The 18,435-nt window shown below is 41.6% G+C and overlaps 1 protein-coding gene across 1 annotated transcript in view; it reads left to right on the forward strand.

Annotated features, from left to right (window-relative positions):
• The window catches only part of LOC112395614 (protein prune homolog 2), a 50,486-nt gene extending 37,673 nt beyond the window's left edge, over positions 1–12,813 (forward strand). Inside the window, exon 8 of the mRNA XM_024738927.1 lies at positions 9,805–12,813. Within this exon, the coding sequence (XP_024594695.1) occupies positions 9,805–9,835 (31 nt within the window). The 3' untranslated portion in view covers positions 9,836–12,813. The remainder of the gene's footprint in view (positions 1–9,804) is intronic.
• The last annotated feature ends 5,622 nt before the right edge of the window (positions 12,814–18,435 follow it).

The following is an 18,435-nucleotide window of genomic DNA, read 5'->3' on the forward strand; positions in this document are numbered from 1 at the left end:
AGTTCGTGCCCCGGTCCGGGAAGATCCTACATGCCGCGGAGCGGCTAGGCCCGTGGGCCATGGCCGCTGAGCCTGCGTGTCGGGAGCCTGTGCTCCGCAACGGGAGAGGCCACAACAGTGAGAGGCCCGTGTACCGGAAAAAAAAAAAAGAACATCCAGTAATTTCCTTTTCTTATTTCCCGGTCACAGATAATTTTTCTGACACTTTATGTGAAATCTAGACAAGAATATTTGCTGTATTAAGTTAAGCTTCTCCATTTCACACGTTGCTTACACTGTTAATTTTTTTTTTTTTACGGTACGCGGGCCTCTCACCGCTGCGGAGCACAGGCTCCGGACGCGCAGGCCCAGCTGCCATGGCCCACGGGCCCAGCTGCTCCGCGGCATGTGGGATCCTCCCAGACCGGGCCACGAACCCGTGTGCCCCGCATCGGCAGGTGGACTCCCAACCACTGCGCCACCAGGGAAGCCCCACTGTTAATTTTTATAACCCGTTCCTGTTTTAATAGATACTGCAAAAGCAGAAAGCCTGGACAATGTCCAAACAGCTACAAATTCTAAGTAAAATCTAAATTAGTGAAGCTTTACCTGCAGAGGTGTAAATGCCAATTCCTCATGAAAACAATCCATTTAGATATTTTTTTCCTACAGCACATTTTTATAGCAGGTAATCTGTAGAATTATTTGCATATAGTGTGGGTCTTTTGGGTTTAAAAACTCAAGGAAAGGTTTTTGCTTTAGAAAGTTTAGCATTAGAGTAGTTTACTGTTAAATACTCCTGTCCTCTAGTTTTCTTTCAAGGTAACTGACACCCATTTAGACTAACAACACTCAAAATTACACAAATTTTTACTCTAACGGAATCTTCTTAGTCTCTAACTCAACTGTTGAAAACAAGAAGTTGTGGAAAGAAGGAAGATGTTAGAAATCAAGGAACCGAAAGTTGGTGTATCGTACCCCTTCAGCAGTTATCTTTGCTCAAATTGCACTGTCATGAGCTTTCCCTACAAAGAGAACTAGCAATTAGTTTCCCTTTCGTATTCATTTTTTTAGGATAACGTATTTATGAAATTAAGCTGTTTTCAAGACAACAGATGAGGAAAGAGCATCAATAATTTTCCAGCCAAACCCACTATAGAGTCCTAGTCACGTGCTATCATTACCATAAAATCTTGCCTCCTTCAATAGATAGATCTTCCCTCCATATTTCTACTCTTCCTGCTTAGCTACCATAGGAAAACATTTATCATTTTTGGTTTAGTTGTGTAGCTTTCTCTCTTTTTCTCTCAAAATTCTTCATTTTGTTCACTAATCTACTGCCACAGACCCTCTCCCCCGATATCTAAATGGTCTTGGGTGGCCCTGAGATGTCTTGATCTCCCTTCCTAAAGGAAGCACCAGGCTCGTGCCTAGTACATACTAGATGCTCAGTAAATTTCTGCTGCAAGAATTGGTGAATGTGCGTAAGATCATTGCTGTGGGGCAGTGGTCCTCAATCGTAACTGCATCAGAAACACCTGGAGCACTTGTTAAAACACAAGTATCCTGGGCCTCGCCCTCAAAGTTTCTGATTCGGCAGGCCTGAGAAATCTGTATTTCTAACAAGCTCCCAGTAATGCTAATACTGCCAGTCTCGGTACCTTGCTCTGAGAATCACTGTCTTAAAGTAAATGGCTGAATAAAAATAATTCGATTTGTCCCAGGAGATCTATGCTCTTGCTTTGGATTCAGTGAGTAAGCCGCCTGTCTAAATTCTCCTCCAATCGATCCTACTTCTTCTGATGGTGACATTACAGAGATGAGGCAATGAGATATATCTGCACATCTGAAAACGTGGAAGGAGAAAGAATTTTACTCTGTTGACCCCACCGATGATTGAAATCCCTCAGAATCCTTCCGTTTTGGCATGCCAGCTACATCTTCCTGACTACCTTTCAGCCTCTGAAGTGGTCCCCCAACCCTTGGACAGACTGTAGAGGATGATTTGAGGTTCAGAAAACATAAATCACTGCAGATCTGTGGTTAGATTTTAGAAGCCAGAAAAACCAGGTTCCTTTCACGAACAGATGCCCCCTGACTTTCCACACGACCTTAACTAGAACGCTTCAGGCTGGTTCTAACAAAAGCAAACACATACCCTGTCAGGGAACAAAGCCTGTCTGTCTTTAGTCCCACTAGTGTTTTTTAAACATTCACCCTCTCCCCACATACACATACACACACAAACACACACACACACACATACCACCTCCACCTCTAATTGACTTTCCGAAGGCAATTTCCTCAGCCTGCCTTATTTTTTTCCTGAAACCTTTAGTTTTATATAGGAAAGAAAATACTTTCAAAGGATAAGTTGTGTCTATAGAGCCGTTCTTATTTTGAAAACGGCGAAGAATCCGTCTGTCGCCTCTGGGGTGACAGTAATACGTGAACTGCAAATTGCTGTTTGCTTTGGAAGGATTACGCAAAGTTCAAAAGCAGAAAAGCTAGGTTTGGAAGACTGCCCTGCCTTGATTCCACTGCAGCTTTACTAGGTTTTTCTAGAACAGTCAACACTTGCCTGACTGTCCTTGTTCACTAGAGTTGCCAGGTATCCTCCATAAAAATACCACCACCAGCGAGAAGCGTAGCTGGAGAGGGGCAAAAAGCCCTCTGCCCTTCTCAGGGAGCCAGACTTCTGCCATTTTCAACAAAATACCTAACATTAATAACCGAACCTCTGATGTGCAGACAGATACCCTGGCTTGTGAAATTATTCACATTACAAAAGGAACTCCCGCACGTAAGAAGGATCACAGCATCTCTTTAAATAGCGTTTGTTTGCCAACAATAAAATATTTGCCAGAGGGGAACAAGTAACAGTTGAAGTATTAATTGGAAATTAATATAAAGCAAGTTTGAAATTGGCTAACAGAGGAATCACATGGAATATCAAAAGCAGCTAATATTATACAAGAAAGCATAAACACATTCATACACCATAATAAAAGTTTCCTTATTTTATATGGTTACATTTTTCTTTCTGGACATAATCAGTTTAGGTTAATGTTAGGACTCACTTGTTTGACCTGAATACAGATCAGCTGTAAGGTATTTTTCTGTAACAACACCAAAGAAAGCTGAAACTGGCATTCTTTTAGTGTCTTGGAAAATCTTCGTTGTTGTGAAGACTGAAAGTTAACTGTGTTCGTATGTAAATAATGTCAGGCTGCTTGAGAGGGATTGTCCTTTGTGTCTAAAATTTTATATTATTTGGGTTACAAATAAAAATTTGCAATATAATGTTCCCTGAATAAGACAGATTGAAAAGTCAGGAAAAAGAAAAAACAAACAAAAAAAAACAAGGACAGAAGAGACCACTGGAGGTGTCTGGAGTTCTCAATCTTCCTTTTATGTTTCTGAATCAGGAGCAATTACTGTATTTCAAAACTGATAGTAAAAGAATCAGAGCTTAATCTCATCATCTGTTCAGGTGTAGATGTGTTCAGTAGTAGCAATGGGACCACACTAAACAGTTTAAAAAGGCCAAATCTGTCATGTTTACAAAGTGGTAACAACGGAGAAAATGTTTACTGCTTCCTTTCTTTTTCCCCCCCCTTGCACTCAGAACTAGCTGCCTTTACAATGACCCAGAAATGTCTTCTACGGAGAAGGAGTAAGAAATCACCATCAATAACAGCTGTGTGGTGACTTATTATGTTGTATGGCTGGGCTCTGAAAGACAAAATACATTGAGGATTGGGTAAACACCGTTTAGATGTTCAGCTTTCATGTTCTCTATTCCTGAATTTAGAAACTTAAAGAGAAATGTGCCAGCTTAACACCATCTCACTCATGATCACCGTTAGATGACGTAAGGACAACCTAAGTCTTCATTTGGCATTCTATTTTTCCAGTCCAAAAGTGAGGAGAAAATGAGTATTTGAGCCAGATGTAAAAGCATTTGGGCAAGAGGAATGCAACTCTGCTTTCTGAATTACATCATTCATATTTTAATTAGCGAAAGTAGGGGCTTCCATTTGAACTTATTTTGGTGGATGGGAGAGAAAACGTCCTTGTTTCGAAAATTCAAGAGGCAGCTGAGTCCGGATGGAACTTTAGAAATGATCTAGTCCATCTAGTCTCATCCCGTGAGAAACAAAAATTGAGCATGTACTGGGTTCTTACCACGTGCCAGGTTCTATGTAAAAACCTGCACGCACACTCTCTGATTTTTATCCTCAGAATAAGCCAATGAGGTGCGTTTTGTAGATAAGGAAAGAGCAGCATAGAGAGATTAGCCGGCCACTCCAATTTGTACAGCTGTAAGAATGGCCCAGAGCTGGGACTGGAGCCTTTGCAGGGCAGTTTCAGAGCCAGTGGTCTTGAAATCAGAGAGAGGTGGTCTTAATGCTGGAATGGGTATTCAGCCTCTGATCTAAGAGAACACCGGGGAGGACAAAATTTGTCGCCTAAGACAAATAGAGTTCGTTATTGTCCCGGTCAGTTTCAGGGAATAAACTGTGGTTACCATCATGCTCTCAGGGAAACTGGCCATCCAATCGGGGGCTCCTAATTGGGTTTGAGTTGTGGAGAATTTAACCTTGTCCTTCTTCACAGGAATCCAGAAGGAGGGGCAAAGATCACATTTACATGTATCTGCTATTGTCACATTTTGTTCTCTTGTGACCTCCTTTCCCTGGAGGAGGTCTGAAGGGAAACTGGAAAATCCCAGTGCACTTACTCTGCAGTTGCCATGGTGACCTTACAGTTTAAGGAAGTTTATACACAAAAACTTGAAAGAGAAGGTCTTTACTGAAAAGTACATAAAGAACAAAAGCTGTAAAGGAGACCTTTGAAATCGAGCAGCTACTCTTCTGAAGGGTGCACTGGTCCCACCTTTTTTGAGATGAAGACAGCAATTGCTTCAAGCAAACTGCCACGCCAAAGTTCGGCAAAATAAAAAAAACCATAGGCCCTTATAGTCCATCTAATCCTTTGTGCAAATCATCCCTCCCGCGTCAAAAGAGCGCCCCCTAGAGCAGAGTCCTGTGCCCACAGTTAACGCGGACGGATGTCCCTCACTAACCTACAAAGCTGCTGCATCTGCGGGCTTACCCACTCCTTTGCCTGCCTTGTGTGTTTTGTTCCTCATCTGTATAAAGGGCTGTTTGGGCTGGGGAGAGGGCAAAACACTGCTTCTGTTGGGCTTCATTCCAGGGATGGGCATGGGGGCGGGGGGATGCTGCAAATTGTTACTGTTACTTCCCGCTTCTTAGAAAATACTCCTCTCCGGGCTTCCGCTTTCTTCAGCCCTCTCTTTCCTAAGCTCTTCTTTACCAGGCACACGCTCACAGTGTGGAGGATGTGAAACGGGATGAGGGCCAGAGTGGCTGAGAGTTTTTTCTGCTGACTTCCAGCCCTGGGTTTCTGGCTTTCTTTAGTATCAGAACACCAGGCTTCGTTTACCAGCCCTGGGTTTCTGGCTTTCTTTAATATCAGAATACCAGGCTTCGTTTACCTTCTGGTTCCAGAGTGGAAGCATTTTACACCTTCTCTAGCTAGTATTAAATGGATAAACTGCAAAATGGGCAAAGGCTCTTCCAAGGAGCTCAATTAAGGCCAAGAATAAAACGCGATGTGTGCTGATACTGTAATGGCCTCATTTTCCTGAGAGAGAGAAGGGAAGGTTAAGCCCATCTCCCTGCTCTTCCTACAGCAAACAGGAGAGTTTCCTTTTATCATTAAACAATATTGTCAGAAGCTTTGTAAGAAACTTCGTTTAACACACGTTAGAAGCCAAACTAGCCTATAGGAAATTAGCAGAAAGCTACTATGTCTCACTGGAAAACTAGTTCTAGAAAGTGAAGCCCATCTGCCCAATGAGGAATACTCCTTTCATATTTCAAGTCTGATTAAAAGTGAGTTTTTTCCGAAAAGCATACTATTTTTAAAAGTAGCCCCGGGTGCTTGTCTCCTTCGCTGTCAGGTTTGGATTTTATTTATTCATTCATCTCCTAAAACCTGCAACATGACTTTTTATATTCTTACACACATAAAAAGTGTACATGATCCAGGAGAAGTGGTTCTATGTGGGGAGACTTAAATTAGTAGCTTCCCAACACAACTGTTATCTCGGAAATTAATCTTCAGTGTGGTTTCCTGTATTAACTTAAAAAGCATCCACTCTTGACTATCTCTTGCTCCTTCCATAAACTGGGTTATTAAATTTCAACTTTTCAGCTTCTTGTTTACCAAAAGCTGAAGGGTTAAATTAAACCCTGAAAGGTTTACAAAAAAGTCAGTATGAAAAATGAGGTGTTTCAAAATGGTGTGCTTTTTTCAGATTTTTATCAGGTGCCTAGGTGATGAAACAAAGTGACCGTGCCCTTTAAACTTTTCAAGATGATTTCAAGTGTTCTGACCCACATTCACACTCTTCAGATGTTGTACCCCAAATGTAATAAACATTTTCTTGGTCTGCGAAAGAAACTGAGCCACCACCATATGAGTAAGAATAAAAATCCAATCGTCAATCAAACTTAATACATTCTTTTGGGAATAACTGCAGCTGGAAGTCCATTTTTGAAGCAAAAACAAGTCAAGAAGGACCTGTCTTTTGAAAATGCATATTAGAAAAAGATCTAATCTAAAAGATCGAAGGGGTCAGAGTGGATAAAAAAGAAGACACCTCCACGGTAAAACCCTGCTGGTAAAAAGACAAGTCAGATCCTCGAGGGCATAAAATAGAGATTAATATCCATGACAACCTGGCCTCTCCTGACAGCATGGCTGGGTTTGAAAACTCCCAAAGGAGACAAGATGATTGTAAGCAGAGAGATGATTTTCCCATTTGAGAAAGACACAGAGCTACTACTGCTACTCTACTAGTAGTACTAATATTACTGCTACTAATAATAGACATTTACTGTGTGCTCATTATGTACAATTGAAAACACTTTAGACTTAATCCTTAGCGAGCCGTGAGAGAGATACGACTGTTCTGCTTTACAGATACAGAAATGGAGACTTAGAGAAGATAGGTAACTAGGCCAAGGCCCCAGAGCTAAGAAGTGGTAGAATTGCCGAGGGTATTTCAAAGGAAGGATACCTTAACTACTGTAAACTGGATGGGTTGGCTTTATCTGCAGAGCTGCGAGAATAAACAGGGCTCAGCTGCTGCAGATTCCACCCGCAAAGCACAGTAACCTTTGCAAGATACAGACTCAAGGCTCGGGAGGGAGGGCAGACCTAAGCAAAATCCGCACATACTTCCCAAGCTGCCTGTTTCAAACAAAGCGTTTTTCTTTTCTCATGGTGGAAGTTCTTCCTCTGAGTGTTCACTGGCTGTAGCCCTCTTCTTTGGTAGATGCCAGGAAGTTGTGATATGTTCACAGGAGGTGGAAGAGAGGCACAAGTGGCCCAAAGCCATTTTAGGCTTATTCCCTAGATATTTGGGAACTCAGTGGACATTCTTTTTTTTTTTCCATCTTTTTTTTAAATTGAAGTGTAGTTGATTTACAATGTTGTGTCACTTTCAGGTGTACAGCAGTGATTCAGTATACATATATATGTCATATATATATATGGTATATATATATTCTTTTTCAGATTCTTTTCCCTTGACGTGGAGATTATCATACTAAGTGAAGTAAGCCAGACAGAGGACAAATGTCACGTGATATCACTTATATGTGGAATCAAAAAAAAAACCCCAGTACAAATGAACTTATATACAAAACAGAAATAGACCCACAGACATAGAAAACAAACTTATGGATACCAAACTCAATAGACATTCTTTACAACAAGCTTTTCTTAGGATATAAGAATCCATCTCATTAAAGTAGCTGACGCCCTTTTCAGGCAAATCCTTTGACTTTAGAAAATTTTGGAGGGTGAGAGTGAAAGCAGTGGAGTCACAGCCGGCGAGTCCCTCTGGCGTCACCTGGAGGGAAAAGAGAGTGCCTCACACCCATGGACACCTCACACACACGGTTCAGAAGCACACAGAACCAAGCACGTGCTGTCACGGAAATGACAGACGATTCAGGAGCGAGGTGGCCCCTACCTGCGGGGAGGGACGTGTGGGCAACAGTAATGCTAGCCCCCCCCCCTCGGTTTATCAGTTTTTTTCTAAATTATGGTAAAATACACCTAACACAAAATGTATTGAATAGTGTCTTGACCATTTTTAAGTGTACAGTTCAGTAATGTTAAGTACATTCACGTTGTCAGGCAACCGACCTCCAGAACGTTTTCGTCTTGCAAAACTAAAAGTCCATCCCCATTAAACCACAGCTCCCAGCGCCCCCCCACCCCCTTCTACTTTCTGTCTGAATTTGACTGCTCTAGGGCCCTCATGTAAGTGGAATCACATGATAGTTATCTCTCTGTGACTGGTTTATTTCACTTGGCTTAATGTCCTCAAGGTGCATCCATGTTGTAGCAACTGTCAGTTTCCTTCCTTCTTCATATTCATTGTATGTATAGACCACATTTTGTTATCCATTCATCCATCGATGGACACTTGGGTGGCTTCCACCTTCTAGCTATTGTGAACGATGCTGTGAACATGGGTGTAAAAAGATCTGTCTGAGTCCCTGTTTTTAATTATTTTGGATATGTACCTAGAAGTGGAATTGTTGACTCATATGATAGTCCTATTTCTAAGTTTCTGAGGAACCTCCATACTGTCTCCCATAATGGGAGACAGTGCACAAGGGTTCCCTTAACTCCCACACTTCTGTTTTCTGTTTTTTCGATAATAGCCATCCCGGTGTGTGTGAGGTGGCATCTCATTGTGGTTTTGACTCTTGTGCTTTTTAAATAACAGCTTTACTGAGAGATAGAATTCACCCATTTAAACTGTACAGTTCAGCGGCTCAGCATTGTCACTGAGTTGTACAACCAACGCCACAATCAATTTTAGAACATTTTCCTCACGTCAGAAAGGAACCCCATCACTCTCCATTTCCCCTGACCCCAAGTCCCTGGCAATCACCAACCGACTTCCTGACTGTATCTGCCTCTTCTGGGTACTTCCTGTCAATGCAGTCACGTGGCACATGGGCTTTGGGTCGGGCTTCTTTCATTTAGCCTCACGTTTCCAAGGTCATACATATGGTAGCAAGTTTATAACTTTTCACATGTTAGAGACATACTCTTGATGAATTTAACAAAATTTTAAAAGCTCCAAGACAAAACATCTGGGGGGAGGAATCAAAGGTGCTATGCATGAAAAAAGGTCAACAGTGGTTTTCTTTGGGTGGTGGCCCAAGAGGTGACTTTTAAATTTTATATTTCTTCATAGTTTTCTGTATTTTTCAAAAACAAACGTGTTTCTTTTATAATAGGAAAAAATTTTTTTTTAAATATTGGAGGGGTTTTGCCATTGTTGTTTTATTGTTTACCTCTTAGTATTTAGCACTTGTCAGATGTTCCTTATTTCAAGCAGACCATTTTTTTGCCCTACAAGGAAAGGCCATTTACTAAAAGATAGGTGGATTTCCAAAATGCAGTAATATTCCTTATCGTAATCCACTTAAAAGTGAGCCTGCACACAAGTCTTTTGCCCCCTAGATCGTTTGGAAAGGCGTAAAATGCTTCCAGAAACTTTGGTAAAAGTGAACAGATTCCATATGTTAAAGAGAGCCTTGGCAACTAGGGAAGATTGTGTTTTACCAGATTTGTCTAGTGTAAGAAGCATGCAGGATTTATTTTCAGTAAGTCCTTTGAGGAAAAAAAGCAAGCACAGCCCTCCTCAAATCAGTACTGTTTCTATTCAGTTTCTCATTTCTTTTCTTTTTTTCTTTTTTTCCAAAGTATTAATCTGAAGCTAAAAGAAAAGCCCTAGTTGGCCATGGCTGGAAGAAGAGGATGCTTTTCTGCTTCGTGGTTCTGTTGAAACATATCTACCTGGAGAAGACAGGGCTGATGGTACTTTTTTCCCACTTTGCACTACCTGGTGCCATTCTAAATTTCTAAGGGGAAAAACAGTAAGGGAACTTGTTTGCTCTTAACATGTTTTATGAAATTGTGTGTATTTTCCTATTTTGCCAGTTATGTGCCTCTAAGATTTTAGTTGAACCTCAGCAAGAAAGTAGGACCTTCCGCTTCAATATTTCATGAACCCTTGGTGCAGTGGTATTTCGTCTCTTAGACTGGTGTTGACCACTAAGATAACTTCCGTCCACTGTTTATCGTGAGTGGATTTGTTTCCATAGATTAGCTGGATTTCTCCTTGGTGATCATTTCAGGTTTAAAATACACAGGGCTCAACAGTCCCTAGGAAAGTGGTCCTCACATAACTCTACCTTTAAAATCCTAAGCTTGCTTAAGACAGCCATAAAGTAGACACAGGTGTGACACCACATCAGCTAAGTGCCCACTTGGTTCTTGTCCATGTGAATTGTCTCTGCTAACGTCTCTAAAGGAAGCCAGGCTTTCTAATTCACATCAATTTTATTTTAGTTATCAAACTGGGCATCATGTTTTCTGTGAATTGGTCTTTTTACAAAATCATTTCTCCAGCCTCCACGTTGAGAAACTTAAGGATCAATGTCCCCGTTTCTGATAGCTGTCTGTGCTTCAAGCCATAAACTTAGTTCTTAGTTTAACTTCAACTTAGTTACACTTTAAGTGCCAAGGGTTCTATGTAAGGTGGCCCACTCAGAAATTCGTTATTTGGTAACTTTCAGTTATCTGAATTTCTCTCTCACATGCATTATAAAAAGTAATCTGCTTTAACACACTCTAATCACAGCTTTCAAATTAAACATGAGTCTGTACTATCACTTGCAAAATAGTCCTTTGTAAGTCTTCATACGCCCTTTAAAACGCCAATGTGGTTTAGAACCCGTGGGCCTCTAGCAGAGTGAGGGGTTTGTAAATCCAGCGCCTCTACCCGTTGCCCTATGGCCTTCGAGTCAAGAATGGTTTTCACACTTTGGGCTAAGAAAAAAAATGTTTTTAATATTTCATGACACATGAAAACTATTCAAATTTCAGTCCCCGTAAATAAAGTTTTACTGAAACACAGCCACACAAATTTGCTTACAGACTCTGCAGCTACTTTCGTACTACAGCAGCAGAGTGGAGTAATCGCCATAGACCATGGGCCCACGGAGCCTAAAACACTGACTCTCTTTATAGAAAGCGTTTGCTGAGCACTGTGTCAGCACATCCATCCTTCCCCCTCCCCATTTGTATTCAGATATTGGTTTCTCTAACAGCATGCACAAATGCACAGACTAATTTACTCTCTTAAGAGTTAGTGAACTGAACTTGGCCACAAGTTAGTGAAACGCATGGCCTGCTGAACTTGGCCACAAGTTGGTGAAACGCATGGCCTGCTGAAAAAGGCAAGGAGTCCTAGCCACGAGCCCGTGGCTCAGGTTGTGTTTACATGACCCAAAGTGGAGCCTGCTTAGAAGGCTTTTGGCTGTACAGAGAGGCATTGCTGAGGTCCTGCCCTTACCCTGGAGACGATTCTCAGTCTCCAGTATCAACTATTACTAACAAGCTAGCAAAAATTAAAATGCAGTGGAGAACGGGGTTCCACCATAGTCTGAGGATGGTAACTGCATCCGGGAGAGCTGTCGGGGACACTTCGAGCCCTACGTGTCATGAGCTTTGAAATGCTTTGAAGCAGACGTCTTTGCACAGGTGACTGAATTGTCCCGCCCTCATCTGCTTCCCGTCCGCCTCCACCCCCCTTCCAGACGCGCTTTTTTACACACAGGTCAGCTCTCTTTCCTCCATAAGCCCCAGCTATCTATGTCCTCCCCTCGGTCCCTTTCCACTTGGTATCCTGTTAAACCATTCTTTGGGGTCCTCCTCCCTCACAACACCTGGTGTGTCTGAGAGGAAAACCCCCGGAGCGCAGCCCCTCCCACAGCTCACCTCTGCCTTTGGCAGCCCAAGTTATGCCTCTCCCAGAACAGAGCAATGACCCGATTCTCCGGTTGGCTCACTGCTGCCCTGGCATAATTAGTCACAATGCTCCCTTTTGCTCAGCCATATCCCATTTTGGAAGAGAAATTACATGGTCCCCCCTAGCCACCGGAAGTAATGAAGAATCCACTGTTCCGCTTAGCGGTGTGAACCCGAGGACATAGAGCTGTCCATAAAAAAGGCTCTTGTGATAGAGTCAACCAGACAGGACAACAGTCCCACCATTCACATATTCTCTGAACTTGGCCAGCCTGTTCATGGAAGGCTACTCAGGTGGTATTGTCTGGAGCTTCATCCTCCTATGTGGAAACGATGAGCATCTTGCTCAATCAGTGATTTCGTTTGGGCTGTTCTACGGGCTGCGTCACCATTCTGATAGGCATCTGCTATTTTATTATCTTAAAAAGACAAATTAATTGCATGTGCTAGAGAAAGGCCACCAGGTAAATTCAAACCAAGTACATAGAAGCCTAGAAGAATCCCGACAACAAATAATCGCTCAGCCGATATGTAGACAGATGTAAACATTCCCATCATTAACTATCTAGCTCTTGCATTCTGGGCATTCTTGCTTTGGTTCTGACTTCTGGGAACTGTTTGCACTTTTCCTGTAGATTTGTAGTTAAGGGAACCAAGGGGTCATCGGGGCAAACGCATTGTTTTCCTAAAGTGGCAACTGCTATTCACTTAGCTCCTTGATTAAGAGAAAGAACAAAAATCTGCACAGAAGATATCATCAGGGAGTAAGAAAGTTTGTTTGAGGGCAATAGCTGGGGGCGGAAGAAAACCCGAAGTTCCTGTTGAAGCCATACAATGTTTTATGGGGTTATCTTCTAAGACAGCGGTCCCCAACCGTTTTGGTATCAGGGTCCGGTTTCATGGAAGACAATTTTTCCAGGGACAGGGTGGGGGTGGGGTGGGGTGGTTTCGGAGGTAATGTGAGTGACGGGAGGGAGCGACAGAGAACGAGCGACGGGGAGCGACGGGGAGCGAGCGAAGGGGAGCAGCAGATGGGGAGCGGCAGATGAAGCTGCGCTGGCTCGCCCGCCCCTCACCTCCTGCTGTGTGGCCCGGTTCCTACCAGGCCGTATCTGGGGGGCAGGGTTGGGGACCCCTGTTCTAAGACATAACTCCGACATGTGTGAGGAAGTCATTACTCCAAGCCTTTGTGTTCTTACGGTCTTGTTTTAAGTATTCAGTTATGGTACTAAGTTTGCAACCCTCATCTAATTAATCACAATGCCTCTGTAGTTTGTTCCCTTAGAAACATTTAGATGTGCACAAACTAATCTTTTATATATTTAAAGGTTTTTTTCTACCACATATTGGATCGCTCAGAATAAAGTATCTACTAGACCTTTGTTTTGGTAAATAAATAAATTCTACCTAAATAGTGCAAATTAGTAATATAAAGATATGTAACAACACCATATATATATATATATATATATATGTATATCCTCTCTGTATAATTCAGAAATAAACATTGATTCCACACACAAATGATGGCTTTCTTTTTCTGAGTCAGCAAGAATCTATTTCTAGCTTCACTTTGCAGGAGTCTTATCTGGATATCAGTCTGGCTAGGTACTTGGTCCCTGAGGACAGTATAAATTCTGGCTTCCTTGTCACCCAAACATTATTTCCCTTTTCATTTTTGCTTTCCATGCCTCAATGAGCTAAGCTTTCAAAATGTGTGGTTTACCCTCTGGGTAAGCAATTTCTCACTTTGGAAGCATCTCCATGTTTCATGGTTACTTGATTTTGTCAACTTCTCCTTCCTCTGTCTCTTGCCTTTTCATAGCATATGTTTATTTTTTATTTAAAATTCATTGCATGCCATTTTATTTTTAGTTGTTATTGTTTTGTTTGTTTTTTTTTACTTTTAGAGCCATTAACTGGTGTTGGGAATTACCACTAAGCTTTTTTTTTTTTTTTTTAAACCTAATAAACAAATGTGTACCTCTGCTTCTCAGAAAATTGCTGGAGGAACCAAATGGGAAGTCGCTCTGCAAAAAGTTAGACGTTGCACGTTCTCATGATGTAGGAATGAGTCCTGGTGAATACTGTCCTCTACCCAATGAAGGGAAGAAGGACAAGAGAAGACTGAGAAGCAATTACAGGCAAATGAAGGGCGTGATACTACAACGTGTACTGTTAACCTTCATTCTACTCCCTTCACCTAACTGGTCGTGGGAATGGAAGGCAGGCTAGGGGAAAGGATGGGTAAAATGTGGGGAGGTACACACTATGGTGTATTACACAGCTGTTAGAAGCAACAAATTACACATTGATGGAGCAACACAAATCAGGGTAGAGTGGAAGAAGGAAGAACTCAGTATTTACAGCCTAGTGCCATTTATGTAAATTCTAAGCCTACACACACAAAACAATGCTACATATTATACAAAGTCCATGCACATTGAATGACTTAGCACACTCATTAGAGGGAATACAGGGGTAGGGTGAGGACTGGGGACCCAGAATGAAGCTAGGAGTCTAATTAAACATCAAAATAAACAATAAACCTTTCATAGGCTTAAGTTAAAAGTAAATAAAAGGAAAATACCTTAAACTTTCAGCCACAGATCATGGAAAAGCCGTGTTAAGGTGCTTTGGGTCGTCAGGGGCTATTCCCTTCTACAGCTTCTCCTGTAGTTGTACCCTTTCCCTGCATTGGCAGCATCAGTGCTGCGGCAGCTGCCAGAAGCCTGCCCTGGGCTACATCACCCTGAACAGTCACAGAGCTTTTAACGAAGCTGCTGCCTTCTGACACATCAATCCTCACACAGCGGTAACCTTGATAGAGCAAGGAGATTGCCCTGTGAAGCTCATTTTCCTAGATTTTCACTTACATCCATTGAAAACAATTCTCTTTAGCCACACAAAATCATTTCTTTTTGATATGCAACCATTTTAGTGATACTCAGATGACAGACACTACTAACTGCCATCCACTCCCTCTCTTGCCTCACTCGCAGTGAGAGACCTGCACCCTCGATGCTTAATCATGCCCTCCTTGTGAAACTCTTCTCCCATAGGTTGGTGAAGTGAATTGTCCTTTTAGCCACCCACCCCCATTTTTGTTATCTACTGCTACATAACAAATTACGGTGAATTCTCATTATTTGAGGCAGTTACATCCTATAAAGGCAATGAGAACACCGAATTAGCAGGTACTGAACCATTGCTCCTAGAGGAAATACAGGGTTTTAGGTTCCTGTGAGCCTCTGGTCACATTTCCATCAACTGATCAATACCTAGTCTTGTGTTATATGTGTTTCTGTTTAAATACGCTTTCTTTAATATATATCGTTGACCCATTAACACTGAACTCACAGCCAAATCCTGAATATAACTCATGCCTGAACAAAGCTTATCTAATACAGGAATTTTCTCCATAAGGCACATCACAGCACTTAGGGACATTAGACAGCACTTCAACTCTATCCTTGGGGACCATTTTAAAGAGTAAAATTACAAACAAAAATACCAAAAACATGGCACTAAATAGACCACGAAAAGGATGCTCGTTTACTGCTGTAAAGGACTGAGACCAGAAAGCTGAGCCTTGCCTTGTTCAACCTCATCTGGGAGCATGTGCATCAGACAGCTCAGGCTTTCACCACTCTGCACGTGTCCATAAATGACCATGAAAACAAGAGGAGTATGGATTTGGGGTTACAAATAAGTTTTAGTGAGTAGGTGAATTTGCAATTATGGAATCCTTGAATAATGAGGATCAACTGTAACCCAAGACTTAGCAGCCTAAAACAACACACATTTATGATCTCAGTTTCTGTGGACTGGAAATCCAGATACATCTCAGCTGGATCCTCCACTTCAAGGTCTCTCACAGGCTACAATCACAGTGTTGGCACAAGACTCCATCAGGAGGGGTGACATCACCAAGATAGTGTCCTAAGTCATTCCTGACTTTGTTCCCTCTCGCAAGAGGTTCAACTGGGACAGAATCTGCCTCCAAGTTCATTCACATGGTTGTTGGCAGGATTCAGTTTCTCGAAGGTTGTTGAACTGAGGGCCTCGTTCCTTGCTGGTCATTAGCTGGAGGCTATCCTCAGTTCTCTGCCTCATGGTCCTCTCCAACCCGGCAGCTTGTTTCATTGAAATCAACAACAAAGACTTTGCTAGCAAGATGGAGGTTACCATTTTTGTAACCATATCACAGAAGCAACATCCTGCCAATTTTGCTGCATTCTACTGATTAGAAGTAAGTCACTAGATCCAGCCCCCACTCAAGGGGAGAGGATTACACAAGGATATGAATACTAGGACATGCGAATCATCGGGTGCCTTCTTAGAAGCTGGCCTACAATGCCCCCTTTGCCCTCTGCAAATCCTCTTTGAGCCCCTCTTGCCTCCTCTCACCTATAAGTGATGGTGTTTCTCAATGTTTCTCTTTGCTTTTCTACCGTTTCCCCAATGACCTCAGCTAGCACATCTCTTCAAATTATTCAAGACCTGGCTTCAATCCCGACTTCCAAACCCCCACCATCTCACTCAATCTCTGTGCTCCCTCTAATCTCTGGGGTGAAAAAATTAAATTCTTCCCCTTTCATGACCTGATGAGACCATTCCTCTACTATCCCATTCTCACTGAAACTACACATACTGGGAATTAAATCTTGGTTCTGCTTACCAGCTATATTACTTTGGACTACTCAACTTCTTTGAACCTTAGTTATCCATTTTTAAAATGTGGATAAAACTCCCATCTTACAAGTTTATGTAGGATTTAAATGTCCAGCCTAGTACTTAATACATAGAAGGCATTCAATAAACATGAGTTCTTTTCCTCATCTTCCCATTCACTCAGCCCTTTGTCTGTTAACTTGCCAACTTCTCCAAATCCACTGCCAACCCCTTACTTTCTGTGAACCATATTAGCATCTCGTTTCCTCTCCTGCCCCCTTTTAAATAGACTAATTCTCGTGAATCCGCCTCCTCTTCTCTCAGATATAGCCATTTTATGCCATCCTCTGCCTTACTCCACCTCTAGCTCCTTCCAGGCTTTCCATCTCTTACCTTTGCTCAGTTTACCTCTGGTTTTTAATTTTTATTTGGAAACAATCTCAAACGTGCAAGAACAGAAGAAGAAATTACTTTTCCTGAAATATCTGAGAGTAAGTTGTCTGCATAATGCCTCCTCGCCCCTAGATGTTTAGTATATTTCCGACAAACAAGGACACTCTCCTCATAACCTAATACAACTATCAAAACCAGGGAATTAACACTGAAACATTACTACCATCTAATCCACAGATGCCATTCAAGTTTCACCTGTTGAAATATATCCTTTAAAGCAAAAGGATCCAGTTCAGAACCACAAGTGGCATTTAGTTGTCACATCTCTTTAGTTTCCTTCAATCTAGAACAATTCCTCAGTCTTTCCTTGGCTTTCATAACCCTGACACTTAGGAAGATCTCTCACAGTATTCAGTAGAATGTCCCTTGATTTGGGTTTCAGGTTATTCATCTTTGGCATCTGTAACTCAGAACTGATTTGTGCTTTTCTTATTGCATCCTTGTGATATTCATTTGAACACCTGAAGATGCCGTCTATAGGGCTTTTGTCGGGGACATGTCAAAGAACACAGAGAGAGACTGAAGGGGCTCCAGCTGGCTAGATTTGGGACAATGTGAGGACTAAAATAAATAATCATGCTAACAGATTATAACCTACTGAATAAAGTAAGATTCCGTGAGTTCATATCATTCTGATATTAATTAGTTAATTAAAATTTTGATGAACAACAGGATAGTTACATACGCTCAAAGCACCCACCCCCAAATACCTATTAATCGCAAGAGGAAAAAAGAGTACTTTTATGGGCAAAGAGACGCATAAAAAGCTTTCCTATTTGAAAACTCAATAGAGGAGGAATTTCCAATGATTTCCAACATAAAAGGCATTTTGCACATTTTATGTTTAAAATTATTTCCTCACTAGAAAGACAATTTCCAAAAGTTCATACTAGTTGTCCATCATTTTCTTATGAACAGAATGAATACGTTTTGTATAGTTTCATATAGGTTATATGCCATCACTAGAAGTAATTCGTGATCATTTTGTAGAAACTGGAGAATACGAAAACTAGGAAAGGAAAATAGTCTCTCCCTGCTATCCCACCTGAACACAAGCACAAGTAACATTTTGGTAGGAACTTGATGCCTATGGGACATACTCAAGATCACAGCACCGGTACAAAAAAGCAGACCAATGGTCTTTGCATATCTGAATTTTTCTGATGGTGGTCACTGATATCTCTCGTTCTAATTGATTTTCTCAACATATAAAATAAAATAGCTTCATTTTCTTTTCTGCTTACAGGAAGGATATGTGCTTATTGAAAAATAAACAAAATAGAAAGTATAAAAAAGTGGGTAAAATCACCCAGTCTTACCACTTAATCACACCACTGTTTATTAACACATTAGAATACATTTATCTGGAAGATCTTTCCAGACGTATCTTTATAA

Source organism: Neophocaena asiaeorientalis, unplaced genomic scaffold (assembly GCF_003031525.2).
Source record: "Neophocaena asiaeorientalis asiaeorientalis breed wild unplaced genomic scaffold, Neophocaena_asiaeorientalis_V1.1 scaffold249, whole genome shotgun sequence".
NCBI classification, from domain to species: Eukaryota; Metazoa; Chordata; class Mammalia; order Artiodactyla; family Phocoenidae; genus Neophocaena; species Neophocaena asiaeorientalis.